A 24,456-nucleotide genomic window follows, 5' to 3' on the forward strand; every position below is an offset into this window, starting at 1 on the left:
GATTCGGCATGGAAAGGCAATGAAAAACTCCCCTTTTTTTAATGCCATGCTACCTGCAGTGGTGACCCCTTGTGAATAAGGGAGTAGCTAGCTAGACGATAAGATGATAAAAACAAAGAAAAGAACAGGGTGACAGGAGTGGCACCCATTCTCTGTAAACTCTTGAGATGGTTTTGTGGGGAAAATCCCAGTGGATCATTAGTTTCTGAAATATCGGCTCGTCTGGCACCACCAACCGTGCCACTCAAATCACTTTTCTTTCCAGTTCTCAGTTTCAGCAGGTCATCTCAACCATAGCTGTATGCCTAAATTCACAGTCACTGGCATGCGATTGGCTGATTAGATGTTTGTATTAATGAGCAGTTGGAACAGTTGCCAGTGAGTGTATAAAGGTTTCCACGAGTGCTGATTGGTTCGAATGTGTTTTTAAAGTGGCATAAATTTCATTAAAACTCCTTTGTTAAAAGTATGGAATTGTGTTTTTCGTGTATTGCAGGTGGGCCTTTGTTATGAAGAAACACCTCAGCACCCATCTGCTGGGAAAACATGGAGTTGGACAGCGTAAAGAGAGGTAAATTAAACACATGCAACAGAATTTTCCACACATCATGCTCAGCTTTCAGTTTTGGTAGAAAAAATAATTATTTGGATCGCGTGCAGAATGGTTTCTGCGTGTTCCCAACTTTCGTGCATAAAAACCTGTCGGCAAATAAAGAAGTAAACCTTTTTAAAAAGTATTTCTTTACCTGGCTCTCCAAGCATCTGTGTTTTTGAGAAATGAAAGTAAGCAATACAGAAGGCAATTAATTCTAGATGGTGGAGGATGACTGCTACAACCCCGGTGGAGGCCTGCAAGCTTTTAAGCACAAAATTTTCCCACAAGTTAAATTTCAAGTTAAATATAACTTGAGATCCTCCCTTTCCCTAATGAGTTAAATGGCTTTCACTCATTCTGTCTTCCTCGCTCTCTTGCTTGCATCCCTTTCTTCTGTCAAACTTTATCTGGCTCTCTCCCTCATCTTACTTTCTGCTCTCCCTCTTGAATTAGAGATGAATGATGTTTCTTTTACCATTTCTGTCTGTGCACGCGAGTGTGTGTCTCTGTGTATGCGCAATGTCTCCCGCTTGGCCCTGTCTATCAGAAACAGAGCCCTGCTGTCTGCGTGTGTGTGTGTGTGTGTGTGTGTGTGTGTGTGTGTGTGTGTGTGTGTGTGTGTGTGTGTGTGCGTGTGTGAGAAAACGAAAGATGAGGAGATGAAGTTGTGAAGCCCCCCCCCCTCCTCCACCCTGACAAGTCAAAATGAGACGTTAAACACCTCTCAATCTGTCAAGCAAGCCGCTAAAATAGAAACAGACCCACTTTTTCATTACTCCGCAACCAAATTGATACTTTTGACAACGTGCAGTATTAGATATGACAAGTGGCTTCAGATATGGAAGTAAGCATCCCGACCAGATGCCTCTCCATCTCTCAGACATTATCATCTAAATTCCTACTGTCAGCTGTTCATCTGGATTAGATGGAAACAAATCCTCATATCCTCAACTGCTTCAAGTCTCTGTTTCATCCACATTTGTTTTTTTTGTTTGTTTTTTTTGTTATCGTAACCTTTATTTATCCAAGGTCTGCTGACAGAACTCCATGCTTTTTCTTATGTAACAGTATACATACATATGGCCTCTCAGTTACATACATTTACATATGTGACTCGTCCACTACAACCATGTATCCTGATGTTTGCCTTACAGGGAACTTGAATCAATTAATGTGGGGTCCAATATCTTTTCTACACTTGCCACATGTCCACTGAGAAATGAATGAAAAACAGGATACAGATACAAAAAGGAGATTCAAGAGTACCACCAGTTTTGCTTTTCTAAAAGGGTTAAATATTGTTTTTGCTGCGACAGATCAGATGTCTCTCCTGTTTACATTGTCAAACACCAGTCATATAATTTAACATCTAAAGAAATCATTTTTAAAAAAAGGACCAAAGTTAAGAGACATGAAATCAGAGAGTTTTACAATCTACATAAAGAGAAAAGACAGAGGTAACAGGCATGCATGAATAATGTCGGACCATCTGCCGTAACCTGAGGTACTGGTGGACTTGATAGAAAATTCAGAGATGAAAACGGCAGTAGAAAAGGTTTCAGTACTGGGGTGGCATTTTCCCAGTAAATGCAAACAATGCTGTAATTCATGCAAGTTTTTCTTCATTTTTAAACAACTTTTGAAAAGGACTTTGCTCAGAAAATTCTTCAGACTTCTCGTTATTTGATCAGAGTAAAGTCTTGATCGCTGTCTAGACTTCTTTTCAAAAACTATACTTTCTCCACAGTAATGGTAACAAGAAGTATCGCCTCTGAAAAATCACTTAAACATTTAATAAATCAATCACATTTGCTTTTTAGCGTCTTGTCTACAAGGCCAACTGTGAAAGCAAAAGAACTATGTCTTGTTGGCCAGACTGGGTAAACTTCATATTTTTTTCCCATCTTTGCTTTCCTTTCATGTCTCAGTTTATTTCTGATCTTTTTTATAACATTTATAAAAGACATCAGAATTTATCATAACTTAAAAGGTAAAGTTTAACATCCAGACTGCGGAAGCGATTGCTGACCGTGTCCAACTTAAATTCAGCTTTGCTACCACAATAATATTGGACTTATACATGATTTGTAATTTAAAAAGATCACAACAAAAAACAGAAAACTACACCTGATTTAAATATGGAAGATTTTCCTACTACTTGTTTCCTGTGTGCTTTGGTACCACACAACTTCAATTTTTAGATTCCCATTCAGTCCCATTCTGACTTGAACTTGTGAGTGGCACAAATTTAAAAGAGAGACCAGCCAGATTTATAAACAGGTATGTTTTGTGCATGAAATCTGGTATCTTTTTGAGTATACTTCTTGTGTCCCCCACATTAGTGACTTCTTGATAGTTTGAAAAGACTCCTAAAACTCATGAAAGCATCAGCTTTTAGTTCAGGTTTTGAATTTTTGTGATTATTAAGATGAACTTTATATTTAGTTGACCAGCGCTAGGCTAATGGTTTATCTATGTCTTACTTTTGCCCCCAAATGCAACAGGGCCCCGTGCTAATTTGTGCTAATGCTTAATTTCAGCGTTTCAAACTGCAGTTTGTGGAGAAGCCGCTAGAGGATGTCTTCAGACACAAGTCAATCCCAATAGACACCAGTGCCCTACTTTAAAAAGTTTTAAAAAGTATGTTAACAGTCTGGTAGAGCTAGCAAAATTTAAGGTTTGTTTGCTTCAACTGAAAGATGTAGCGTCACAGTCAGCTGTATAACAGCCAATAATGGTCGCCTAGGCCTCACTCCTTCTAATTTGAGTCATAAAACTGGACCTCCTGCCCATGTTGGAGCCTTTTGGAGGATTATCAGTGGAGCCAACTGACAAATAACATGACGTGCTGTACAGGACAGGCCAACCACAAAGTTCTTCAGTTTGACATTTGATAGTTCTTCTGTTATTTTGGTATTCTGTTACTTAGCATTAATTAGCAGATATGCACACTGTGGATGCACCTCCACCACGCTAGCTAGTGTTAGCTGACTTAGCACCACCACCCTCTCATCCACATGTGGCCACTTGTCATGCCAAACACTAACATGGCAGTGACTGGAATGATAATATTGATACTTTTAAATGAGCTGGAGTGTGTTTAGCTTAAGAGATAGGAACAAAAATAACCTACATTTTGCTAAACTCTAAAGTATTATGCCAGATATCATCACATAAGCACACACATAAATTAACATATACTGCACCTATATTAACATATGTGTAGTAGATATTTTAGTTATGTTAATGGACAAGTGCAAAGAAAGTCTTTACTTCCACTTCTACCAGCAAAAGCTCATTCTTTTATCTCTTATTTTCTCTCATTGTTTGTTGCACTCCTTTTAAATACCGGTATGTGCAGACGTGCGCACAGCCGCCCTCTCACACACACACGCACACACACACACACACACACACACACACACACACACACACACACACACACACACACACACACACACACACATACCCCTACATGCACACTTAGACGGAGGACGGCCACAAGGTTTGTTCTATTTAAACCTGTAAAACACGGTGTCATCATTTTTCTGACAGTCCCGCAGACAGAATTTATCTCATCATTAATTAACCATCATATTTCTAACACAGTGCAGCTTAATTAGCACAAGGTCATTGGGGAGGGCTTTTTAAGTGGAACAAATTTGGGCAAGTGTAAGAGAGGAGGCAGAGGATGGAGGACGGAAGAGGGAGAAGGAGCTGAGAGGAGATAGAAAGAGATGGGATGACAAAGAGACAGGCAGAGAGGGAGAGATGGTTTGGGCTGACCTGACAGTGCTGCCTTGGTGATTGATAACTGCACTGGTTTTGAAAGCCCAGACCTGGAGACGAGGACAGTAGCTGAGGGAGAAAGAAAGACAGGGAGAGGTAAAGGATGGGGACTTGTGCACATGTGTGTGTGTGTAGGGGTGGGTATCTGAACCAGCAACTGGGGACTAGGGGGGGGGGGGGTGAGAGGCAATGGGGGTTGTTGGGGAGAGCCAATTGCAAACATATGCTGGCTGGCAGGCGGTGGAGAGATGGATTGCAGTGGGACAGTGTCAGAGAGGCAGTTTCATCACCATCTCTACAGCCCTGTTCACCAGGTATTTTTAGAACACTGGGGAGATCTGTTAGTCAAAGGAAGAGAGGAGGAGGAAAAGACCTGAGTAGCCGACGGTTACACCGGGTCCCACTTAGCCAAATCTGTCTGGGATCTCAAACGCCAAGTTGTTTTGCGGGGGTATCTGTGAGGAGGAGTTCTACTGATGTGAATTTTAAGCCTGACATTGCCGACAGTTTTTCGTATCACGCTTCTTGTGAAGTTCAACATCCAATCTGTTTGGCCTCCTTCGGATCAAAGAAATTTGGAAGCTGGCAGTTTCAGTGAAGTGTAGATGGCTTTTCCTGTTTTCTAAATTGTTAATATGAAATTTAAGCTGAACTAAAAGTGTATAATAAGGATCACTACAAATCTTCTTGTCATATGGAGACCACTTTCTTTCCCTGCTTCTGACCCAGGGTTGAAGATGACGGAACAACACAGAAAACCCATACACATGAACGGAATATGTAGATCTAAATTGTTTTTTTTTTCATATGAAGAGTTATAAATAGAAATTATGCCGATACCTCTATGATATTCTCTTTTCCTCTCTCCTCTTTCCTTACCATCACGTCCTACTAATGAATGTGTTGGGCAGCGGTGGGCTAGCAATGGTCAGATCTGACTTAATAATAAACGGCTAATATTAGACGCTTATATTGTTCTAACCCCAGTGGGGAGAAAAAAAATGAGGAAGATGAATTGGAGGGGAGGAAGGGTGTGATGACAGACTCCCAACTATCTGACAGGTTCTGGGCGAGAGAGAAAGAGAGAGCGAGATAGAGCCTGAACTGTTATAAAGTGACACAACTAGGTCTTCGTCTCAGTCACACCACTACTCCTCACTGCAGGCATCGAGCGGAGATGAGGGCTTTTTGTCCTTTTATCTGCTCGTATGTTTGCGCTTTCTCAAAGAAATATGCTTAGGAGGACCACGTGTCCTCCTAGTTTTACAATAATCTGGCTGCACGGTGTCTGACTTAATAGCTCGCAGTCATCTCAAAAGGTTTACATTGTAATATTTTGCATTACAGCTCGGGATGATAATAAGAATTTGTTTCTTTTCTTGCGCCCACTTGTAATATCTCACTGAGTTGAGTTATCCGTGTTCCTCAGCCCATTTTCATCTGAATACATAATCTCCTTTATTCGGTTAACGGATGCAGGGTCTGAGCAAGCCTAGTGGGAAAAATTATTGCAAAGTGTCTGAAATGTGTAAAAGTATCCCTGCTGGTTTTGATTTTGATTTAGTTTTACACATCAAAAATGCTCACTCGCAGGAGAACAATAGAGTTATCCTGATTATGAAAGCAGCTAGAATCTGGAGAGGTTGCAGTCATCGGTTTTGAGTGTTTGGTGTTAACTAGTACAGCAAAGACTAACAGCCCCTGAGGAGAAACATGGAGGGACAATCACATTTGAAGTCAGTAATGAATAATGAGCATCACATCTTTTAAGTAACAACCCTGATACTTTATATATGAACAAGTGACTTCATACTGGAAATGATTTCTGTATATATGTGTGTTTCAAGATTTTTAGGGAACTTATCTAGGACTGTTTAACACAGCGCGATTTCTTTTCCCTTATTCTTTATTGTTGTTGTATATTACCCTCATAAACTTGGTGAACCTCTGTTGTTCTGTGGGGTCTGCAAGCACCTTAAATCCACCCTTTAATAACAGGGGAGTGGCTCGAGAGCGTGACAGACAGCATCGACCTTGACTCAACTGCTTGTAATTAGTTCTTTGAAAACAGGGTGCCAAAAGACTACTGACCTGTCTCGCATACCTGTTTTCATAGGTAATTGTTAAAACGCCTGCCATTTTCACGCTTGTAATAATAAACTCCTTGAACTAATACACTCATCACTCTTGAAACAGCAGTGCTGACAACCCAGAAGAAAGATATATTTGTGTTAAATAGATGGGGTGGGGTGGTGGGGCTGTAACACATGATACAAGCAGCTGGAGAGAGTGATTTCAGTGTTTTGGGAGATTTCTGATCGCAAGTGCAGTTGCTATTTTTTGTTTCTCCTAGCACTGCTGTATGTCTGTGCCAAATATGCGGGTGGTAAAATCCCTCCGAAGGAAACAGGTGAAAAGGCATGAACAACAATCCAGAAATAGCTAGCATGATGCATGCAGGCCAGGTGTGATGACTAACAAAACGAAGGCAGGGATATTCAGAGCATCCAGCATTACATGACTGCAGCGAGACGTGTGCGGAAAATATGCTATAAATTTATTTGTCCCACTTTTTTTTTCTTATTTTTTTGCATTTGTAATCAGTGCATGTTCTGATGTGTAGAATAAAATCAGCTGTAAAAATACCACACAGTATCAGAAGTGGACAGCAATTCCATGACGTTATTTTAAGCTTTGAAAATTGCCCTGATGTGTCGGTGAACCACTATTCTACTCTAGATAATGCACTGAAAATATTTTTCTATGTTCACGTGACAGAATTGATACATAATTTGCTGCGCCAGGGGCCAAACTTGGCCGAGCAGGCATCTGGCTTCGGGGGTGCTGGGGCTCCGGGCTCGCAGCCGCATCCCAGCGTGCCATGCAGTGCGGCCATATTGCCCCGACACAGAGGGCCGAGACCGTCCAGCCTGGAATCGGGGAGCGGGGGCGGAAGAGCCCTGCCTAGAGCCAGCATGGTGGCAATATGGACCGCACGGAGCATGCAGGGGTCAAGTCACACAAAAACCACGAACCAGTGTGTGTATGTGTGCAAGGGCATGTGCGTATTTGTGAGAGGGGGAGAGAAAGGAGAGAGTTAGTGGTGTGATGGGGAGATAAAGAGTAGATAAAGACAACCCCTAATTCATTAGAATAAATCCTTTCCCTTAATTATTGATAATGAATCTGCTCTTTAATCTTTCTCTTTCTTCCTCCCCTTATCTGCCCGTGTCAGCACTTTGCCTCTCTGGTTTGGTGTTGGGTGGTAAGGCCTAGTTTTCAGCCACCCAAGGGCAGCAGTCAATAACATCCTGTGCTGCTAGTTGTGTAAGCAGGAATGTAAAAACAGCATGAAGAAGCATGGAAGAAAAAAAACAGCAGCAAGGTCTTAACTTAAAAGTAGTCAAGGATTTTGAAATATTCTTAAGCATCCCCCGAAAAAAACCCAAATCTGCTTTTTTTTCCTTCTTTAATAATATGAAAATGGCATAAAAGAATCACAATAGACCAATATTCAATGCAATGTACTTCTCAGTCTAATTTCAGTGAACTGAAAAAGAAAAGGCTCAATTTTCCCAGAGGTCTGTGCAGTCCACATTTTCCTGGCGAGGTACTGGCAAGGCCTCAGCGACCCCCAGATCACCTTTGTGTTTGCTGGCTGCTTGTTTGAACAGCAGCCAGCGGACAGCTCCTCCCTGTTTACCCTACTCAATATTTCATGGAGAATGAACACTCGCAGAATGAGGGATCGCGTTAATATTGCTGTTAAAATTAAGCGATAATTAAAATTTGTTAGTTTAAAAGCCATCGCAGTCTATAAAAGTTTGATTACTGGAAAATTAGGTGCATTAAGTTTTTATGGGTTGGCCTGTGCTATCGCTTGGGAACGATTTTTATGCACTTGTCATGGGCATATGGTGCAGAATTGTGTGTGTACGTGTGTGTGTGTTTGTAGGGGTGTGAGAGAGGCATGTTGCTTCTCTGAAAAGCTGACACAGTTTAATGCTAAAATCTCTACCCCTTGTGGTCTTACTCAACATTAGTTAAAGCCCAGTAATGCCAATGCTTGAGAGGCACTGCCGTGACAAAATGCCAATTATAAATTTAAGCTGGTGTCTTCAAGCAGAGCGGTCAGAGGTCGTGCACGCTGTAGCCACTTTATGGGTATCAGTGCTGTTACATCAGCGCTGCTATAGAGGCTGTGTGTTGTTGTTGGTCACTCTAACATCCAGCTCCTTGTCGCAGGGTGCAGCGGGGTCCTATCGACTCCTATTACTAATAATAATTATAGTTAGGAGTCGACAGCTCGTCCAAGAGTTGGAAGCCACTCGTCATGTCAGAGCGGCGTGACCTTGACTTGCAGAATTAATCTGCAGCAGTAGTTCATCTTCTCATAACAACACCTACCTCATCTGGGTAGTGCAGCGCCGAGAGTCCCTCCAACTTTTTAAGTTTTCCTTTCCCTAAGAATGATGTCACCCACTGCTGAAGCCCAAGTGACATTACTCAACCAGACAAGAACAGAGAATGTGCACAGTTCACCTTCGTATTCATTTCACATCCTGTGGCAGAAAACCAGGCAGTTATTCAGTGACACAATTGTGCGGCTAACTGTTGACAGCGGTGGACATTATGCACAGTGGGACAGTGGAAAAACTGGGCTGTTGCCAGCCTGTTTTTCTTCTCTATTGAAACATCAGACTGTCATAGGAGAAACGGATGTTGCCAGGCATCACTAATGAACCAATTAATCAATGAATTAGCTGAGCAGCGATTAAATTAATGTAAGCTGGACGGGCAAGCGGCAGTCGTGGATATATCCTGGGGAAGGTGATTAACACACACACACACAGAACAGGCAGCGATCAACAAGGCCACTATTAAGTTGGACAACTTCCTGAACTTTTCTCTTTTCAGCTAAATATGGAACTGCTTAATTCATTTTATTTTTTATGGGGACTCGAGAATTATTATATTTCCCCTTGTGACTGCACGCTGATGCTATTATGCTGTGAAACATTTTTCAGCAGACATTGCCATTTGTGCTTCAATGTATCATTTGTGTGTTGCTTTTATCTCTTTTTCTGCCTCCCTATAACATGTTCTAAAGGCTAAGCAACACTTGCCAGTACGTCACAGTTAAGCTTAATAATACGTGAATCTCTAAAATCTTAGATTGTCAGATAGATCAGACTTTTACTTAGTGTAAGTAAAATGATAAAATGATACTCAGGTCCTTACTGTAATTCATCAGACTTTTTTTGCTAATCTAAATGCTTAAAGAATTGCTCATGTTTGTATTTTACTACAGATACTCGTGTACCCTGAAAAAATACCTGTTCCAAACTCACTGATATAAGGCCTTAATGTACAATAGACTTGATGCAGTTTTGCAGTTTTCCCGTGTGAGCTGTATTTAGATGTTGGGCATCTTATAGGGCATAGTCTGTACCTGTTTATAAAAGATAGGCAAATTCTGAGTCTTAAGAGTAGTGAACACTAGGCAAAGTGTCTGAATCCTGAAATCTTTTTTGGAATGGCGAAGTGACCCTTCATTTGTTTATATTTTGTTTCCAAGGAGCCAGACTTTCTTGTAATTATTTTAAAATGATCTTGAGCTACAGTTTTCCAGGTTTTCTGATGGTCTTTCAAAGTTTGGACATTGGCTGCTTTTTCACTTATTTCAGCCCTGTCCTTATACATCACAACTTTAAGGATAATGGCAGCACGGTGGTTAGCATTATTGCCACACAGCAAGAAGGTCCTGAGTTCAATTCCACCATCAGGCTGGGGTCTTTCTGTGTGGAGTTTGCATGTTCTCCCCGTGTTTGCGTGGGTTCTCCCTGGGTACTCCAGCTTCCTCCCACAGTCCAAAAACATGCAGTAGTGGGGATAGGTTAATTGGTCAATCTAAATTGCCCATAGGTGTGAATCTGTGAGTGAATGTGAGTGCAAATGGTTGTCTGTGTCTCTATGTGTTAGCCCTGCGACAGACTGGCGACCTGTCCTGGGCGTACCCCGCCTCTCGCTTTATGACAGCTGGGATGGGTTCCAGCATCTCCCCTGGAAAGGATAAGCGGAAGCGAATGGATGGATGGACATTTTTTTATTAAGTCATTTAGCACTAAAATATGAATAAAAACAACAAAACAAAATACCTTATGCAAGAGATGATCCAGTGTCGTATCCACACACAACAGACAACTTAGCAAAGAAAGTGAAAGAAATTAAATTGTATCATTAGGCGCTTTGTTCGTAGCAGACTGTCGCAAAAATACACGATTTGTTCCAATTTCTTTAGCTGAATCTATGAAAAATGCCAACGCTAACGAAGTCTGACAAAATAGTATTTTTGGACCAACAAGGTGATTCCCAAACAACTATTACCCAGCAACTTGGCATATATCAACATAGTGTGCAGTGTGTCCTTAAAATAACTTGAGGAAACAGTCTCAATGGAAGGGTGGCTGTCAAGATGCTATTATTAAGGAAGGAAATGGGCAAAAAGCTGATGTGTGCCTAATTACACGAGAGCTGGACTGAAATCAGTGGAAACTGGTCTTAAGGAGTAATGAAACACTCCTCGTCCTCTTGGTTCAAATTGTCATAAGTTTGAACCAAAAGGATAAGTACAGAGGAGATCAGGGAGGGTACAACAGTGAGTGTCTACAGCCATTTGTAAAACACGGTGGAGGCTCTATCGTGGTTGATTAAAAAAAAAAAGAAAAAAAAAGAAAAAGCTTTCAAACTTTGATGCACCATGCAGTACCATCTGGAAAGCATCTGATTGGCAGCGGCTCCATTCTTCTGCATATTAATGATCCCAAACACACCGCTAACGCAGTAAAAGCATACATGGAAAGAAAAACACACAATCGAACACTGTCAGTCATGGACTGGCCTCCCCGGAACCTGGACGTCAACATTATTGCAGCAGTGTGTGATCATCTTGATACCAAACAGAACAAAAGTCAGCCAACATCCAAAGAAGAACTTTGAATCTCCTTCAAGAACTATTCCTAAAGACTTTTTTAAGAAAATGCAAGAAAGCTTTCCTAAAAGAGTTGAGGTGTTTTGAAGAATAAAGGTGGTCATACCAAGTATTGACTTTAAAGCATATTAGAACTCTACAAACTGTTCTTCGCTTATATGCTATATTTCAATGAATTGCTGTATGTAGTTCCAAATTTTTCTGGGAAAATATAAAAAGATTAAGACAGTTATAGAATACTGTTTTGTTTTGTTTTTGTTGTGTGTGTGTGTTTTTTTTTTTTTTTTTTAACTCATTCACTGCCAGCCATTTTCAAATCAGGTAACTCCCCACTGCCAGGGTTTTTGAGCATTTTTACTCATTTTTGAAGAGCCACAGAAAACTGTGTGTTATGATCATATAAACGCTGAACCTACCAAAATGAAGAACAGACTCTCTTCTTTCATCCAAAAAAAAAAAGCTTGTTTCTACCATTTTCCATTCTTTAGTAATCAGCTGTAGAAGAGAGGTGGGTTCCACCAAAAATGCCTGTTTTGACCAAAAAAAGGGAGAAAACGAGCTTTTTGTGAAAAATACATTTCAAGCAGAAAAGTGCCTTTGACACTAATATTTCTTGCTTTGTGACACCTCTAACATATAAAATAGTTTTTCACTTCTATAAAACAGAAATAACACTGAGAAAGGTTATGTTTTATCAAAACAATTTATTTACAAATATATGAAAAAATAAAATGTACATAGTGAAACATTTATTCACAATGAATAATTCACTTTTGTGTGGTAATCATTATAACACTTTCCGGGATGCAAGGGTACACAACAAGACTTGCACCACATTTTTGTCTCACTGCGCAATCCCTTACGTGCGCAAACCATGAATGCAAGTCTGATATTCACTGACAAGCTGCCCGAGGTTGTATTCTAGCCCCTCCCATTGAAAAACGTAATTGACGTCTATAGACGTCAATGGCAGTCAACGTAAGTTTTTCAATTGACGTCTATAGACGTCAATGGCAGTGAATGAGTTAAGAATGTTTTTTCGCCATAAAAATTAGCATCCCAGTTACTAATAGATGCATCTGGGTACCTGAGCTTTACTTCATTGTCCTACTATTGTCTGGTTTAAAAGACCAGGGTGGGGAAGGCCAGATTCCCAAACTTGCTTCAAGGCAGTAATCCACATAACAGCAGTCAATGTTATTGCGACAATGGCCATCTTTTATTTACAGTCTCTATAAAACTCTATATACTTGGTTTTGTGTCGGCTGTTGTCCAGCACTGTACAGCATCATCTCCCAGTGTTCAAAGTCTCAACCTTCAACCCCCCCACCCACCCACACACACACATTTTAGCTGAGCTCAGAATGGGGGGAGATCAGTGTTTGGGGAGGGGGAGAATCTCCCTTGATTATGTGACATCCTCCGGAAGACCGCTGAAGTTGTTTCCTCCATTACTTAGAGAGGGGAAAAAAAGAGGCCTTTTCACTATTGAGACTGTCACTCTCAATTTAGGCTAACGGTAAGCATGCACAAGGCCTCCTGGATACCCCCCACCTCACCTGCTCTCACACACACCTCCAACTGCCCCCAAACACACACACCCACGGACACACACCAAACACCACCCCATCCTCCCCTCCCCCTGCAGCAGGTCGCTGTGGTGACAGTTTGATTAGATCATCAATCGTGGCCGTTAACAACGGTTTTCCTGAGCACCTGGACCGGCAGGTCACAGCTGGCTCTGAGCTACCGCTGTCCCCCTGACCCAGCACTCTGCATGTGTGTGTGTTTGTAAGTCGGCTTGCAGATACAAAATTGCACATGCACTTTGTGTCTGTGCCGTACGTCCCTGAATGTGAGCCCATTTGCAGGGTAAACATGGTCATTTTTGTGCACGTGTTCCCGTTTCAATGTTCAGTTCGGACAATGCAAAAACACAAAAATGCAGTCTAACAAAAAACAACAGCAAGAGTTTTATTCTTGGCTGTGAGATGCCATGTAAAACAAGTTTACAAAAAACAAAATAAATGTTTCTACATGCAGAGAGACTGCTGTAAGAATAAAAATTAGACTGTAGTAATATAGCACACAGTAAAGACCAAAACAAAAAAACAGTACACATCTGTATCTGTGAGTTCTTTACTAGATGCTTCCTAGAGTGCATTGTTCTCTGTGTTTGCAGATACACAGATACCAAGATGTAGCAGTTATGGCTATTCATCTGTAACACCACACACACTCTTTACCATAGCTGCGACGCAGTGTACTTACAAGCACACACAGACATAAATTCACCTGCTTCCCTGCGTTGTCTTCAGCGGCTCTATCGGGTTCCTCATCGTTCTGGTAAAGCAGTTAAATTTATGGGCTAACAATAATGGGACAAAGTGTGTGTCTCATTGCGATTCCTCAGGTATTCCATGATTAGATAAACGTCCCTGGTCTTTTCATAAAGCTTGTTTATGGCAGCGTGGCACCATATGCTACTGCTTCTACCCACCCACCCACCCACCCAACCATCTCTCTCTCTCTGTTTAATTCTCTTCCTTTTTCTTTGTCCCTCTCTCGGTTTCTCTCTATGCTTCAAATACTGCCCCACACTGCCTCTACCAGATGCACGCTAGTCATTATTCTGTGCCAGAGTCCTGGTGGAGAAGCTAAAGTTGCGAATTAACATGTAGGAGTCATTACAAAATGATGATATCCATCTGCACTGTTCATAGGTGCTACTTAGTAAATTGTCTAGGCTGTAGTGGCACAATGTTAACGATATTGTCTGTTTGCGTCTTTTTTGTTAGGAAGTTGCTCAGATTTAACTTGTTCTAATATTTTGGTCTGTGTGGTTGTGCTCATACGACATGCCAGAGTCACTGAAGTATGTTTTAATTGTGTTCTAATATTCAAATGATTTCCAAATGCTTTGACTATGCAAGCGCAGGCAAAGCAGCAGAAGTTTGGCCTCGTAATTAATTTTCAAAAGCAGCATACCACCCTGTGTGTGTGTTTTTGTGTGTGTTTTAAGGGACAGAAAAAATATTCTGCAAAGAAGAGTCAGAGAAACAATTAACTTCTCCAGCCAGGACATGGCAGTAAACACGCGATTGTTCACTTATTGTCTTGTTTGGTTCAGTTGTGTAAGAAGACACAGAGACGCTGAGTTTGTATGCCGTAGACTTTTGTTGTAGTTATTAATGGTCATTTCACATTAACCTCACTCTGCTAATATACTCGACAATGGCCCAAATCACCTGAGCAGCGAGGACGATCGAGGCGGCCCTGTCCCCCTTGTCCAGCCAATGCTACTGCAGCTACACTGCTATCCCCCCTACCCAATGACCAAGATTAATGAAACCTCCGCCGTTTTTAATTAGCATGGCCGCAGTCATCAATTACGTCTGCCCCACCCCAAATACAAATATTGTTATATTTGGGGGGGAAATTCTTGATTTATTTCATTGTGGTGGCCGAAGGAGTGAGATGAATGGCCTCCCATCATGGTCATTTGCAGAGATGAGGAGGAGGAGAAAAGGAAGGGAGAGCGGAGTGGTAGTGGTGGGGGGTTGTAATGTCGCACATACAGTATGGTAGAGGACGTGGACACGACGGGGCCGGGGTAAAGCCAAGTCTGTAGGGAGAGTGCAGTCCGGGTCTCAGTCCCTGTAAAGCGACCTCAACTGTTTACAACCTTAATTAGACTTTCCGTGAACCCAAAGTGGTGTGATGTCAGTTATTCTGGAGCCAAAACGAGTAACAGGTAGTTTTACGCCGTGTAGTTCGAGCACCAATCATAGGACTACTTAACATTTGCAACAGAGTCACAAAGAATTGTGTACATCATTTTCCTTAAATAAAAAATTGTTGCAGGATCAAAGTTAATTGTGGTCTACTAAAATATATATATTTTTTCTTTTTTAACAAATAATAAAAATACTGCAGTACAGTTGAACAAATAAGTTAATTCAAAAAAGAGCACCAGTGTATTACTCTAGTAATTGAGACTAAGCTGTGTAGTGTTAATCTGGACTAACGAGTCTTCTGTCATACATGGAAATGACTCAGACTGTTCATTTAAACCGTATACGTGAGCTGTTACAGTTCCAACATGTCCCCCAAACTGAGTACATTACTCACATATGCCAGACTCTGACTTTCATCATTGTTATTTTTTGATGATTTTTTATTCAGTGTTTCATCTACTACAGTACTAACTACTCAGTATTAATCTCAAATGCCGGTCTCATGTAATACTTTAACACAAAGGACACAGTTTGTAAGAACACATTTAAGGGGGCGACATTTTTGTGCAGTCGGTTTTGATTTGTTTTTTCTAGCTGCACTGGCACACAGGTTAGGCCTCAGTCTTTGTCTTTGCACAGCGTTCCTCCTAACAACTAAGTCCTATTTACTTAGAAGTCCAAATAGATAGCGTTAGTAAAATACTGTGCCGTAGCTCTGAACATGCTCCATCCAGAGCAGTCGTAGTGTTAGTGAGTGTAAATCGCACTCGTGTAATTAAACCCTGCACTGTCCAGTCCAGCTTGTTCTGCTTGTTCTGATATGATGCAGAAATGAAAGGAGGAAATAGTGCAGATGCCATATTTGGCTGTTTATTTATTTTATTTTGTTTTTTTTAGGGGTTTCATGTCTTTGTTGGCTCTCTCTCAAGCTAGTCTAGTTTAAATCAAGTCTAGACTTGTTTTTCTTATATTAGCGTTCTTGTATAAATTGAGTTAGGAAGAATAATAAACTCCCCCGAAATCACTTATTCTGGAAAAAAGGGGAAAAATAAAAGAGTGGTTCATGAACGATTAGCCTGGCGCAGCTCCTTTCTGCAGTTTCTCACATTTGCTAAAATCTGACTTCAGTGTGTAGTAATAATAGTGGGAGTATGCTGCTTTATGACTTGAAGATGTACTCGGCTCCTTTCTGTGGTTTGGGAGTTTGGGTGTTTGCGCTGCGGTGAGCCACCAGCCATTTCACTTCTGCTGGCCACACACGCACACACACACATACACACAGATTTTATACCCTTACTGTCGTGGCCATCGCCTGCCCACTGACTCAAGAGAGAACGGTGGGAAACATCTTGAATATTTTATGAAGCTCGGGAACCCCACCTCTGTCTTCCCCACCCAGCAAGCCACGGCTGCTGTGTCCAGCAGCAGCGCGCACACACCAGCAGAAAACAGAAATAATGTTTTAAATGCAATCATTGTCAGGCCCAAACAATGTCATTTATCAAGGGAGCATTTGGGACTGTATAATAAGTTTCACATTATTAATACAATTTTTCATCCTCTGTCAAGCCTATCTGATTTATGGCACGCATGTGATCTAAGGTGATCATTGAATTACAATTCCAGTAATAAGAGGGAGAATGGACCTGGTCTTTTACTTCTGCCCACTGGAGCACAACCCCCACCCCTCTACCCCCGTTACACACACAAACACACACACACACACACACAATCCTAGATAAACACCCTCCAGTTGCAACATACTGCAATTATGCACAACATGCAACGCGGTCACATCAGTCGTATTTGTGTGTAACTTTCACGTTTCGTGGCACGGGGCAAATTTGCTAAATATTTGAGAGTTAAGCAAATATCCCTGCTTCCTAATTTCAGTAAGGAATAGGTGGGAAGACGGGGAAGAGAAAACAAAAAAATGAATGAACCTATGCCTGTTAATTAGATAAGGGACAAAGCTCATTATTCTAAAATTATATTGGGGCTGGAGAGTAAATATGAGCGGCCCGTTAAGGGCTCAGTAATGGGACGGGGATGCGAGTCGTTACAAGGCCGAATGATTTACAGCTAGATGCTCTTTGATGTATAGACTGTACCTTTTATTAAGTGGCTGTCGTTACGGTCACTGGCTCAGTCATTTCCCTTTGTGTCTAATCAAAATCCATATCCAGACACTCCGCCATCCTGGCCGCTCCAGATGGGAAAGAAAAAAGTAGTACGGAATATCAGCGTTCCTTCCCCACAGCCAACTCCTCTCCTGCTTCCTCCGCCTGAGCTTTTGCATTCAGCAAATTTGAGCCGAGATTCTTATGATCTGGATAATGCAATCGAACAAGCAACAACAGCAAATAAACAAATGGAAATGTGAAATTCTTTTGAGGTAATTAAATAATAAAGACAGACTCCTATCATAACGTTTTGGATCCAGTTTGAACAAGTATTTGCGCTATTAGCAGTCTTGCTCGGGCTTTATCAGATTAGCTGGTTGTCGAGGGCCCGCTGATCGGCGTCATACATCATCCTGTTTGATTTCTGTTTAGAGCAAATTTGGGGAAGCTGCTAATTGGATTGTGGGAGTCTAGCCCCGGTTAAAGATGGTAAACAGTGGAGCAGGCTTGTCCCCCCAACTCTCAGCCCCACAGGCTTCCAAAACGCCAGCCCTCCTCAGGATCGCCACAATTTATGACACATTTTCCCCGTATTCTTAAAAGATAATTAGGTTTATCACCCATTTCTTTCCCCTCGCAGCCCCTCCCTCTGCTTCCCTTTTGTGTACCTGAGAGAACACAATCGCAGCATAAAAACATAAATATTTCTGCAGCACAGCAGCGCTGGCAGGTGAGCCTAATGAAATTCTAGGAGTGTAATTTGATTTACGAGGTGCTAATGCGGCCTGATATTAGAGAGAAAAAGCTCTGATATGGCTGCCTTGTGCTGTATTTAAGGCCTATCAGAAGCCTGATAAAGAGTATCCTGTCCTCAGCACAGCGGCTGAGTTATTGTTGCAGATATTCATATTGATAGTAATTCTTCCCGACGCAATTTAGTGCCGGCAATATATAAATATGGAGATAATAGTTAATTTTGGTGGCTGCTCAGATTGCAACGCTTTAAATTCAGGACTCGCCAAAAAAAAAGAAAAAAAACAACTTTGAGCTGCGAAGCATCTGGACGCTTTTTAAAGTGCCGTTTAAAGGATGGGTGGCGGTGCTGGGAAGAGGCCTTTGACCGAACCGCGTCACACAAATCAAACTTTCAGTACTTTTCAGCGGCTGCTAATTTCAGCAGGAAGCTTTTCGGAGCGCTTGATTTGCAGTTCTTTTGCTTGAAACATTGTGATTAATAGTCTGGAGAAAAAAAAAACCCCCTATTAAGCTTTTAAGTTAACTGCATCTGGAAGCAAGATGTCAGGCCAGTGTGTGCGTACACATGCGGGTGAGGGGGGGGCATTTTTGTTCATTTTATTAAGCTTTGTGGTGTTGCATTCTTTTACCCAAAAACAAAATAAATTGTAATTTAAGTTTGTGCGCATGCTCGCGTTTACCCTTTGTGCGTTTTAAAAGTGTGTTTGTGGCTACTGAGCTATGGCTCATAATAAAAATAGGCAATAACACGGCCACCACAGAGGGACCTGGCCTTTGCGCCTCCGCTTGCTTCCCTCTCCCCTCCATGCCACCTCGTTGTAGTCATGGCCTCTCCCCATCCCCTAAGTTATGGTCTGAATAACATCGCAACAATATTAAGATAACATTTCCTGATTGTTTGTCAGGCAGCAGGCTCCTTCACCCCGCTTTCATCACGTCCACCGTGTTCATTAAATTGACAATTTGTATTTGCCCTACAGCGGGATAAACAGGAGCTTATCTGATGGGCCTGGTCTTTTATTATTTATTTCATTATCTTTTTTTTTTCTTCTTTGCCTTCTCCTCCTCCTCTTTCTCTCGGGATTGAAGGTAAACATAAATCAGCAGCTGCATCTCTGTTGTGTGCCGTTGTTTATATTGCAGTCATATGCAGCGGCACTCCTCTCCAAGGAGATTCATCTACAATGCTCTGCAGACACATGTGGCCTCTTCATGGAGGTTTTAGCTGTTGTTTTGTGTGACATGCTGGCTTTACACTCCTGCTGGTCTCAGTGTGATATAACTCAGTAGCTGTTTCACTTTAAAATGCCCTTCTGCGCAGACCTACTCCTAAGAGAGTCTCCTCTTCTTCTTTTTCTTTATTTCTTTCTTCTTCTTTTTTTTCTCACTGCAGTGTTTGTCCTTTTTGTTTCATGCAGCAGGCCAGGGATGGATGCCTTTGTTCATTTGTATGTTAAACTAGCACCATCTAGGAAGCTGATTTGAGTACCCACAGACCACATTGACTACAGCGCATTCTCTGAAGCGTTTCTCCTAAGCGCTGTGAGCGATGATGTTGCCCCGCTCAATATCTTAGCCCGGGAACAAGCCTGTCGTCGGTCAACATAGTGCGCGCAAACGAAAAATAACGAAGCCGGCGCCCTTACTTAGGAAACAGTTGTCCCAGGAATTTAATCTTTTAGCCATTTTTTACCCAACACCCCTCTCTAATCAGGTTTCAATTGACTGCCATTGAAGGAATAGCTTCTCCTCAGACACATATATAGGTCCGAACCCAGTCAGACACCATTTAAGGCTTACTCAGTCTTCCTCCCAATATCTTGGAGAGCTCAGGGCCAAATGATTTAATCTTCATTCAGCTAATTTAGTCTGGATTTAAGCTGCCGGGTTGTCGAAGTGCAGAGTGATGGAGTCTGAAAACAGGATGAGAGAGAAAAGGGATGGGGGGAAGAGGAAAAAACGGAAGGATGGAGGGAGGGAAAAGAGCAAGCGAGATAAAGTTAGAGCGATGGAGGGAGAAAGAGAGAGGCAATGGAGGAGGAGGAGGAGGAGGTGGGGGCTGAAGATGATGATCCATCCTGACCCTAGTGAATGCTGTCATGTTCCTCCCTCTAGGTAATCTCTCTCACTCACTCGCTATTTTGCATGTGAAAATGCTCTCCTGACAGTTGCATATCAGATAAATTTTCTCTCTTTTTTTCCCTCCCCCCCTCTTTCCCTTCGCCAAATAAACAACAGTCTTCACTTTGAAGTTGTCTGTTTGTGTCAGTTTGGCTTGAGGCGAGAGTCGGCCTCTCTCCCTCTTTCTGTCTTTGTGTTACAGTGTGAGAGCATCGACAGATTATTTCCTCTTACAGCGACCGGCCAACACAGCACGGAAACCAGGCAGAGAAATTTTAGCCATCCAAAAAAACAAAAAACAGCCAACATAATTAGTACAGTTGATTTAAAAAATAAATAGATAAGTTTGATGGGCACTTGCAGTCAGGAGGAGCAGAGGTGACACTGCCACTCTTACCTCTGACATCAGAGAATGTCTGTTTCTTGGTTAGAGAATTATTTTTTGCATCTTTTAGTCTTAATCATACTAAAATCATGCTCTTTTTTTAACACTCTGTCATTCAGTTTACATCAACAGCATATGATTACTGTTTATACTAACACATCCTCTGTGAGGACCCCTAAACATGGCACCACCTCACCACTAGGGGGTAATAGTGAGTATATGGTAATGAGTCAGGTCCTCCTTTCTGGGCCTGTTAAGAGGTATAGAGGCTCCTCCTGAGGGATTTCTGTCACAATTAAGGCCAGTGTGGCCTGTGATGTTCTGACAGTAGCTCTATATGGCTGAACTGACAGCAGGATCACATTACTGTATAGATATGGTAATCAGTGACAGTATAGACACAGTAGCAAGCAGTTTGCTGAATGAGGAGGGAGGAGAGTCACCTGCATCTCTGAATAAATCCACACATGGTGTCAATCATGTCGTGTTGGTTTGTGATCAGAAGGGAAAAAGGAAGAGAGCAGGAAAAACATGAGGAGGAGATGGAGACACGCAAGAGGCTGAAAGGCAGTGATATAACGAGTAGAAGTAGAAGTTGCTTCAGATTACAGATGGATTTTTTGCCTTCTGTGGCCTTAGCTAATCAGTGCTTGACAGTAATATGAAAATAAAACATGCAAAACAAGATGGGAAAAAATTAACTAATGGGTTTCTCTGTCTCTGTCTCTTTTTATATTTGAATGTATTTTCACAGTTAAAACAGTCATCTGTTGGCTTTATCCTTTTCTGTATGTGGTCATTTAAAACCAAGAAGACCAAACAAATAGAGTGCCAAATTGTTTTTCAGATTCAAGAATACTTGTTATCTACTAACAAACCTTTTTTTTTTAAATGCTGGAAATTGTAATGCAGTTTTTAGACATGATTTTGGCTTCCCATAATTGAGTGCAATTGAAAGATATTGAGAATGCATGCTCAGCCAACAGAAAGCAAAGCAAAAAGAAAATCCAAATCAAACACCCCCTAAATCAGCTCCCGATCCCGTGCCTGCATGTGCCAATCACAGCTGCTCCCTCCACGTTTCCTAGATGTAGTCTGGATGAGTAACGCCACGCTAAACGACAGATATACAACAAATAACATACCAGAACAGAAAGAAGAGATTGTACCAAGAAGTGGATCAGCATCTTTTTTTATTTTTCGGGGGGAAAATACTTGAGATCTGTGAAGTGGTGCTAAGAACAAAGCATAAGCCAATAAATCCAAGTCATTTAACCTCTTGAAAACACACCACAAACTGCAGTATAGTGAGCGAACGAAGGCCAAGAAATTCAGCACCAACCATGGTGGGACATCCCAGCAGGGACAATGTGATGCTTGCATTCCTGTACAGCGAGAGCAGCATGGTCAGTCGTTGTGAACGTCATATGTAAAAATGAAAGCTGTACCCTATTCATTTAATTTTGGCTTAGGTTTTTGAAAAAAATAAAAAATAAAATAAATATATATATATATAGATATAGATATTTAATTATCTTCCAAGTGATTAAGTGAATAATCATTAATTTAGTGTAAGTGAATAAAGAGGACCAAGCCTATTTTGATCCAAAGATGACTTTAATACATATTTGCCACTAAGATTAGAACTGAACAAATATAATTTATACATTAATATACCTGATTAATAGTTAACATAGATTGGAAACACAAGTGGCACCATCACAAACCTTTACATGAGCTCAGATAGATGGATGGATTATATCATTTACTTGCGCACATACGCTGACAAAAATGATAATTCCTTCTGGCCTCGGAGTTGCGTGTTGTGCTTCTATGTGTTTTTGTTTACATAAGAATGTCACCTGAATTCTTGACAAAATAAATGGTAAAATTATGAGCCTGAGCTAAGAGGAAAACAAATATGCTGCGACATGTTTTTGTCATTTCTCGTCAGGCTGGTTTTGTCCACTTGTTTGCTTTGTGTTGAGATTTTTTTGCATGTCTTCCTCTCCACACAAGGACACACTAGTGAACTAGTGAACCAGCTAAGTACTGGAAGATTCCAGTCCAAATGGATTTTTGGAGTTCACAGCTCGAGTGTGGGACAGTTTTGGATTTTAGTTGAAGTAGCGCGAAAAGACCATGAAGGTGAACTTTATTTGAAAGTGTTAGCAACTAAAAGTTCCAGTGCAACTACTTTTGTCTGCTCCTTTGTCACAAGGGGTCGCAACAGCAGGTAGCTCAGTGTATTTGATTTTATGTCAAATACACTGAGGATCTATGTGTAAAACTCTGTCTAACCCCGATTTTTTGGTAGCAGAAGCAGAATCTAATTAATTTAATTTTTAGTTTTAGTTTTATTTTACTTTATTGTAATTATTTGTGAGACAGTATTCTGCAAAAAATGTCATCACTGTGCCCGTCCTACATTTAGGTTATTTTCGTTCATTTCTGACTTATATGATATTACATTGTTAGAGTGGTCAGTGTATATGTGCGTTATCCTCATGAGTCAAGGGCACTGAGAGCGCATATCCTTAATGCAGTCGCTTTAGGTGTACAGTTCTGGCTGTCATCAGAGAAGCTCCACCCACCTGTTCAAACCTTCCATTTGCAAAAGGTAGCCAATCAGAAGAAAGTAGCCTTAAAGCAAGAGCAGCAAAAATAATTTATGTTGCGTAGCTGATGAACTGAGGTCTGGTATGAGAGAAAAAAGGATTATTTTGAACCATTAATCACATAAAGCTGCTCTTTCAAAGTACAAGAATAAAAAAAAATGGAGTAGGAAGTGAGCATGAAGGGTCCCCGTTAAGGAGTGATAAACGTGGAGGTTTGAAAGCAAAACAGGTCATTTCCTGGAGCCACACACTCCCCGCCCAATAAGTCCTTCTTAAAATAGTTTGAGAACTCTGTTGGGTTTTGTTGACACTGAATTGGCACATATTTGTTTGGTTTTTTTCCTCCCCTATAAAAAGTTTCCAAATATTTTTCATTTCCAAACCTCCATCTTTGCCTTTCTTCTTTCTCCCCATATTCGCCTTCCCTGCTCTTTCGCACGCATGCATACACAAACCCATTCACCAAACCGCTTCTCTTTCTCTCTATCTCTCTTCCCTTCACCGTGGTTCTTTTGCATGGTGCCTAGCTGTTTAGAGGCAGTATGCATATGTATGGGCGAGACGGTGGATCGTGACGGGATCTGACATGCGGGGACAAGATCAAAGCGCTCCATCTGATCCCATAAAAACAGACGCAAACCCTCCTCTCATCCTTACAAAACCCCCACTGATAGTCAACTCTGCCAGCACTGACTCCTCCATCTTCTCTCCTCTCCTCTTCCTTTTCTCTCTTTTTACCTCCATCCCAGCATGCCTCGTTCCCACGTAAAGGCCTGCCTGCCTGCCTGACTTTGCGATTACGCCCTGTGATAAACAATGGCCCGTTTAGCTCATAAAGCAGGAGTGTTGTGCATAATGCTTACAATAAAAGATAGCATCTCTTCACTCATCTTATTTACCTCTCCCGTGGTGGCACAGGCGACGAGCTGTTCTATAAATACCGCAGAGAGGAAGGAAAGGGAAGGAAATGCAGATGCAGACATCCATCTGTTGGTCAAATAAAATGCCTGCCAAGTCCGTTGATGAGAACAAGAGGAAAATGGAACTATTTATAAATGCACTTGCACTTACAGCCAGGTGATGAAGGTGCCATTTTAAATCTCCTCCATCCTGTCTGGTAACGTGAGGTTAGTCTGAACCGGTGCAGGTTGACACCCATATCACATTTTGACTCATCTTTATGGAACATATAGATTGATGCGGAAGCCAGGACCCCCCCCAACACCATTCCCTTCTCTCCTCTCCTCCACCACCCCAGCTTTAATTCCCTCCTTTCTCCTTTTTCCCTGCCTCCTTTTCTTTCTCCTTTGCCCCCCACCACCACCAACAACAACCCCCTTT

At 41.5% G+C, this 24,456-nt stretch overlaps 1 protein-coding gene across 3 annotated transcripts in view; it reads left to right on the forward strand.

The window, feature by feature from the left end:
- The window catches only part of znf407 (zinc finger protein 407), a 161,583-nt gene that overhangs the window by 68,650 nt on the left and 68,477 nt on the right, over positions 1–24,456 (forward strand). For all 3 annotated transcript variants that reach the window (XM_040012705.1, XM_040012703.1, XM_040012704.1), the window contains exon 5: positions 497–571. In XM_040012705.1, the coding sequence (XP_039868639.1) occupies positions 497–571 (75 nt within the window). The remainder of the gene's footprint in view (positions 1–496; positions 572–24,456) is intronic.

This window comes from Simochromis diagramma, unplaced genomic scaffold, assembly GCF_900408965.1.
Source record: "Simochromis diagramma unplaced genomic scaffold, fSimDia1.1 OVJJ01000618.1, whole genome shotgun sequence".
In the NCBI taxonomy this organism is placed as follows: Eukaryota; Metazoa; Chordata; class Actinopteri; order Cichliformes; family Cichlidae; genus Simochromis; species Simochromis diagramma.